This window comes from Portunus trituberculatus, chromosome 20, assembly GCF_017591435.1.
Source record: "Portunus trituberculatus isolate SZX2019 chromosome 20, ASM1759143v1, whole genome shotgun sequence".
NCBI lineage: Eukaryota > Metazoa > Arthropoda > Malacostraca > Decapoda > Portunidae > Portunus > Portunus trituberculatus.
Genome location: NC_059274.1, coordinates 8,797,525 through 8,805,024, shown reverse-complemented (window position 1 = coordinate 8,805,024; position 7,500 = coordinate 8,797,525). Strand labels below are relative to the sequence as shown.

Below are 7,500 nucleotides of genomic sequence, written 5' to 3'. Positions count from 1 at the left end.
CACACACACACACTGTTCTACTAATGAAACTACAACACGTATCTCTAAACGGAATATCGTGAATGGTGCGTCTTTTGGCCCATACTCTGAATTACTATGCTCACTGCCTTCCAAAGACTCCAGTTGAAGATACTCGTGCTTTCAAGAGCATTATTCTGATTCTGGTGCTGGATTGGTAAGATTTCTAGTTTATTAAAAGGAGAAGCTGTCTAGAAAAACCAGTCTAGTTGTCTCTGTGGCCTTGGCAAATTGTCTTAGTGAAAAGAGAAGGCGATTCTGAATTCTGACGGCCTTTTTTTTATGTTTTGTTTTTTGTTGTTGATGTTTGAGTGTAAGAGACGAAAGCATGCCGAGTGCTGGTTGGACATTGTTTATCTGTGTCAGTACCTCCTCTCATACTGTGCAAGGAAGGAGGGATGGCTGAGATAACAGTGATAATAAGACTCCTGGTTTTGTTTATTCTTGAGTTGTTTAAAAGTGATTGTTGTTATGTTCGCTTGGTGATTTTTTTTTAAGTAGAGAGAGAGAGAGAGAGAGAGAGAGAGAGAGAGAGAGAGAGAGAGAGAGAGAGAGAGTTGGTGAAGGATGAAAAGTAATAGGATGTGTTGTTTTCAACCTTTTGTCAATACCTTTACTTTCCGTGTGTGTGTGTGTGTGTGTGTGTGTGTGTGTGTGTGTGTGTGTGTGTGTGTGTGTGTGTGTGTGTGTGTGTAATTCACCTCGGTCGCTTGCTGGTCACCCAGCCAGTCTTCCCCATTACGGAGCGAGCTCAGAGCTCATAGACCGATCTTCGGCTAGGACTGAGACCACAACACACTCCACACACACCGGGAAAGCGAGGCCACAACCCGTCGAGTTACATCCCGTACCTATTTACTGCTAGGTGAACAAGGGTCACACATTAAGAGGCTTGCCCATTTGCCTCGCCGCGCCGAGACTCGAACCCGACCCTCTCGATTGTGAGTCGTGTGTGTGTGTGTGTGTGTGTGTGTGTTTCTTTAAGTGTGGTGAAGTGCATTATATCAACCACACACACACACACACACACTTGTTGTCCCGGTGTGTGATGTGTGCCTGGTCTCAGGCCTATCCGAAGATCGGAAATAATGAGCTCTGAGCTCGTTCCGTAGGGTAACGTCTGGCTGTCTCGTCAGAGACTGCAGCAGATCAAACAGTGAAAACACACACACACACACACACACACACACACACACACACACACACACGGCCCGGTAGCTCAGTGGTTAGAGCACTGGCTTCACAAGCCAGAGGACCGTGGTTCGATTCCTCGGCCGGGTGGAGATATTTGGATGTGTCTCCTTTCACGTGTAGCCCCTGTTCACCTAGCAGTGAGTAGGTACGGGATGTAAATCGAGGAGTTGTGACCTTGTTGTCCCGGTGCGTGGTGTGTGCCAGGTCTCAGGCCTATCCGAAGATCGGAAATAATGAGCTCTGAGCTTGTTCCGTAGGGTAACGTCTGGCTGCCTCGTCAGAGACTGCAGCAGATCAAACAGTGAATTACACACACCGCGTAGTGTAGTGGTTAGCACACTCGGCTCACAACCGAAGGGACCCGGGGTCCAGTCCCGGGCGCGGCGAGGCAAATGGGCAAACTTCTTAATATGTAGCCTCTGTTCACCTAGCAGCAAGTAAGTTCGAAAATCGAGTTGTGGCCTCGCTTTCCCGGTGCGTGGAGTGTGTTATGGTCTCAGTTCTACCCGAAGATCAGTCTATGAGCTCTGAGCTCGCTCCGTAATAGGAAAGGCTGGCTGAATGACCAGCATACAACCGAAGTGAATTACACACACACACACACACACACACACACACACACGAGTTTCATACATGTCCGTGAGATAAGAAGAGGAACATGAAGTTAAGTTTACAAAAAGCCCTAAGTTGTGCCTGTTATCAGTGGTGTATCTGGCTTCACTATCTCCTTATCGTGTCAGTGCCGTGTCTCTTCCTAGAAATCTCAATTGTGGAGAGCGGAAATATCAGACTAAGTTGAGATAATGGCGGTGACACAATATTCTGGCGGAGGGAGGCAATGATGATGGCTGGGAGTGTCACCTATGAACTACCACCATCACCATCATCATCATCATCATCATCATCATCACTATCACTACCACCACTACCACTACATCTACCACTACAACTACCACTACTGCTACTACTACAGTTACTACTACTACTACTACTACTACTACTACTACTACTACTACTACTTCTATTACTACTACTACTACTATTACTACTACTACTACTACTACTACTACTACTACTGTTACTACATGATAGTTTTTTAATGTAAAGTGGTGTAAGGCAGTGAATGGTTGCGGCGACTACCGCTATTGCTATTGCTACTGCTACTGCTGCTGCTACTGCTACTACTTCTAACTTAACTTGCATAATGAGTACATTGTTGATTCATACATTCATTCATTGATTTGTGTTTATAGTCTCTCTCTCTCTCTCTCTCTCTCTCTCTCTCTCTCTCTCTCTCTCTCTCTCTCTCTCTCTCTCTCTCTCTCACACACACACACACACACACACACACACACACACACACACACACACACACCTGCAGTATCGGGTGAGGTATGTCGAGTTTCTTATGCATTTGCCAGCGTAGGAACAGTATTTCCCCGTGCAGGGTTCTGAGGGAAAAAAAGAGACATTGGTTATCATTATTATTATTATTATTATTATTATTATTATTATTATTATTATTATTATCATTATTATTATTATTATTACTATTATTACTATTATCATTATTATTATCAGTAGTAGTAGTAGTAGTAGTAGTAGTAGTAGTAGTAGTAGTAGTAGTAGTACAAGTACCTAACAGCAAGTTTGACTAATTTTCTTTGCTAACTAGAACAAAAACACATAAAACACGGTAATCATATGACCTTCCTTTGAAAACTGCCTGAGAGAGAGAGAGAGAGAGAGAGAGAGAGAGAGAGAGAGAGAGAGAGAGCGAACGAAGCTAGCAAATGAACCCTCATAGTGCTCATTACACTCACCAACACAAAGCTCGCCGGAAATCAAGGAAGGGGAGATGTCTTCGTACTGTTCGAGGCATCGACACTTTGCTTTCATAGCTCCCAGTGTTGTGTCCTCTTGCAGGTAACACTCAGCTCTCTCCTTGCACAGTGAGGTGTCGTCACAATTTTCGTCCTGCACTCCTGTTGTGAGAGAAGTGGTGTGGTATATTGGCGGCGGTAGTGGTGGTGGTAGTGGTGGTGGTGGTGGTGATAGAGACCCAGTTACAGTCTGTGGTTGTGATGTATAGTTATGAAGGTTGTGGTGAGAGGAGCAGCGTGTGGAGTGGAGACAGTTATGTTAATGGTGATGATGGTAGCGGTGGTGATGGCAAAGACGGAAGCAGTGTTATAAAGATAGTGGTGATAGTGATGCGAGAAGGAGAGAAACAGTGTATGGTGCCGAGGACAGAGGCGAAAATGCTCTTTATGTAAGAGTGAAAAGCTGGTGAAGGGCAGTAAAAGGATTAAAGAAAGACCCACTCAGTCTCCTTACAGCTCTGATAGAGTTAGCCAAAGGACAGAGATAAATATAAATGTCTTCAAACCTCTCTCTTAAATGAAGTCAAGTCAGGAGGTTGGAAATACAGAAGCAGGTAGGGAGTTCCAGAGTTTAGCAGAGAAAGGTCCGCCGTGGTACAGTGGAACCATGCGTGCTTTGGGGTCTAAGGGGTCTCCAAGGTCTCGGGTTCGAATCTTGTCCACGGTCCGAGTGTAGGTAGGGCTTCCTCACTCGGGGCAACGGTTTCTTAGCGGGTGGGCTTTCAGATAGGAGGTGCCCCAAAAAGTATCCCCTTTAGCTCATAAATTCCCGTGAAAAGCCCACATGGTATAGAAAAAAAGTATGAAAGACTGAGGATACTGGTTAACTCTTGCATTAGTGAGTTTGACATAAGATTAAGATAAGAGGTGGAATGAAGAATGATGGCGATGAGAACCAACAATAACGAGAACAACAATAAAACAAGAATTCCACACAACATGCATTAATACATATACACCATCCTTACCTCCCACAGAGACACTATTCTCGTCCACTGTCAGACCCATTTCATCATCAAAGGTGGTATTGACAATGACATTCTTCACCGCATCCTCTAGAGCGCTGTTAGTGGAACTGTCGTAGTTGTCAGTCCGCCTCATCACTATCTGAGTCTTCACCAGCAAGTTGTCCGAGTCAGAATTTACTTTTTTGGTGTTGACATTTTTCTGAACGTTTCTGGTGATAAGGAAGTAAAGTTTCTGTAGTAAGCAAGAGTGCTTTTGAGTGTTTGTAGCTGCTAGAAAGGGCACTATTAAACGTTTATGGTGGTTATTGTGTAGTTTTGTTGGGGGGGAGGGAGAGCAAGAGTTGAATATTTGCAGTTATTGGACGTTTCTCGTGGCCCTTATTTGAGGGTTTTGAACGTGTGTAGCAGTATGCTGGGGGGAGGAGAGAGAGAGAGAGAGAGAGAGAGAGAGAGAGAGAGAGAGAGAGAGAGAGAGAGAGAGAGAGAGATTTTGAAAACGAAAGTGATAAGAAAATATTAATTGTTGAAAGGCAAGCAGGAAAACGTAATTTTTTTTTTATCATTGTTTTGTAAGCGTCCCTTACCGGAAACACACACACACACACACACACACACACACACACACACACACACACACACACACACACACACATGTATAAGTAGGGTAATATGTAGAAGTCCCAGCTCTGTACTCTTGCTAACTGCCATTCAAATCAAACCGAAATATCATCATTATTATATTACAGTGACTTACCTCTTTGCTCTTTTCTTAGGGGTGAGGCTGAGGGGTACTGCTGGCCTCCTCGCTATTTTAGTGCTGGAGTCACAGGCGTCGGGTTTGTTTACCGGAGACACTTCCATGCTTTCAAAGCCTTGGAACTCCTCAGACAGTCCGCCGTCCTCCGCCGCCTTCTTGTACTGGGACAGGAAGAAAAAGAGAAAGAGAGAGAGAGAGAGATATTATGAGTTTGCTTGGCTGTGGTGAGTGTTAAGACGTTGTTATTGTTGCTATTTATTTTCATAGTTTCTTCCTTTTTGTTTCGTGCTTGTTGTTACTGTTGGTTTTCGTTGTGTGTGTGTGTGTGTGTGTGTGTGTGTGTGTGTGTGTGCGTGTGTGTGTGTGTGCGTGTGTGTGCGTGCGTGCGTGTGTGTGCGTGCGTTCGTGCGTGCGTGCGTGTGTGTGTGTGTGTGTGTGTGAATGCATCACCATCTGACAGACCACAGAGCAATCTTCCTCTTTACATCGTTCTAGTAATACCAAAACTATTAAAGAAAAGAAAAACTAAACATAAGGAAACAAAGCGAATTTGGTCAAGAACAGTCCTCAACGAACATAAAGGATAAAAACACCCAGCAAATGAACCAAAAACAAAGGAAATAAAACAAGCAATGATAGAAGTGAAAAAAGTCACGAAATAAATGCGATAAATTAAAGAAATACATATGTTTAGACACCAGAGAGAGAGAGAGAGAGAGAGAGAGAGACTCACCAGTTTCTGTATATTGTCGAAGAGGTCTTTGTAAAGTTGGGAATCGCTGTCACAGTAAGAGAGATTCCACTTCTCTTCCACCGTAATGTTTGAGGCTTGTTTCAGGATTTCTGAGAGAGAGAGAGAGAGAGAGAGAGAGAGAGAGAGAGATTTGATAAAGATTAGGTATGTATACATTTATATTGTTATAGTTGAAGATTAAACCTATGCAAGTTTACAGAGAAATATGGAGGATCGCCGGACAAGCAAGGGAGTGAGGCAGTGAATCAGTGAATCAGTGTTGGAGTGCCTCTCGTCTCATCAGTCAAATAGGGCTACCCAAGTGAAAGGGGTCACAAAATCACTTCATAGAAAAATTAAGAGAAGAATATTGGTGAAAGAATCTGTTAAGTCTACTTGTGGCATTTCTTTGTATTATACGATTTACACTCTGTCTTCCATAGATTCCTCTAATGTTCTTTTTAACCCCTCCAGTACTGACTCGCAGTTTTACCATGATTTTAGTGTACGATTAGACCATTTCATTGACATGAAGAAGGGTCTATGGAGGTAAGATGAATGGCCAGAGTCGTCACTATTTTAATCCCCAAGTAAGTTTCTCAAGCCGTATAGTATCACCAAATAGTACCAGAATGATTATGAAAACACACCCTGCTACTGAAGAGATTAAAGTTTCTGAGCATTTCATTTTTCCACCTGTGTATTTGATAACCATCTCCTGTCTGTATTTCTTAAGGGACTGTCCCGTGACCTTGTCTGTTAAAATAAAAAAAAGATCATTCTATGGTCTTGATAAAGTCATGAAATGTAGTCCTTAGTAGTAGTATTAATTCATGAAGATATCAGAGTCCTCTCTTCAGTAATAAAATTTTAGTATAATATAATGCTATCGAAAATACTTTAACTTTTATTTAGCATTCTGTGGAGAGAATTTAACTTGGTTGTTTTTCATTTATACCCGGTGAAACAATGAACTTTGCTGAATATTTTGTTGATGCTAGATTTTTTGTTTACAGCATCAGAACAGATATATGATTCTTAAAAAGTACTTAAAAAAAACTACTTTTGAGTGGGAAAAAAATTAAAGAAAATATGCAGTAAACATCATTTTTATTTTTCCAACAACAAAAGATAAATATAGAAAATGCGTTTAAAACAAAGAAAGGAATCACTAAGATATCATTAAAACTAAGAAAGATATCCTGCTTTAAAACTAGAAAAATATGTTCCGAGATAGTTGGACTTTAATTAAATCTAACTTTATAAAGATTAAACCCATCACTTACTGTTCTCTCCTGATTACTTAAGATTTTCATAATGTCCCTCTTCTTACATTCCCCATGTCATACAGAGCTCCACCGGACCACCACTTAATCATGATTCCCCTATGTTCCATCGTTATATTACCAATACCACGTAGAGACTTTAAGAAATAGCTGCAGAGAAAAGACAAACTGATTGGCTTACCTTTGCAAACTTTGTCAGTGTCTGTCTCTTCGTAACCCGTCATACACCAGCAGCCAATATCTCCATTCTCATTCTTTGAACACCTTCTGAACTCATCCAGCTGGCAGCCAGAAGCAGAAGGATTCACCAGGCCGTTCGCTTCCGCCGTCAGGAAATCATCATTGCATCCAATATCGAGAGGTGGAGGGAGTGTGGTGGTGGTTGTGGAAGAGGTTGACGTTGTGGTGGATTGTGGAGTTGTGGTGGGAATTGGAGTATATGGAGTCGTTGTAGTGGACAACGTGGTTGTAGTAGGAGGTTGTGTAGTGGTGGTAGAAAATGTGGTGGAAGATGTGATTGAAGAAGAGGAAGAAGAAGATTCAGTGGATGATTGGGTTACAGTGGGGTGGAAGGTGTTTCAGTGGATGATTCAGTTACAGTTGGGGTGGAAGGTGTTTCAGTAGATGATTGGGTTACAGTGGGGGTGGAAGGTGTTTCAGT

General features: G+C 42.5%; 1 protein-coding gene across 1 annotated transcript in view; it reads right to left on the bottom strand.

The window, feature by feature from the left end:
• Positions 1-7,393, bottom strand: part of LOC123506781 — a gene marked incomplete at its 5' end in the record, with an annotated part of 18,030 nt that extends 10,637 nt beyond the window's left edge. The window contains 6 exon segments of the mRNA XM_045259118.1: positions 2,588-2,663; positions 3,036-3,197; positions 4,064-4,272; positions 4,818-4,981; positions 5,554-5,663; positions 7,021-7,393. Of these exon segments, the coding sequence (XP_045115053.1) occupies positions 2,588-2,663; positions 3,036-3,197; positions 4,064-4,272; positions 4,818-4,981; positions 5,554-5,663; positions 7,021-7,063 (764 nt within the window).
• Between the last annotated feature and the right edge of the window lie 107 nt (positions 7,394-7,500).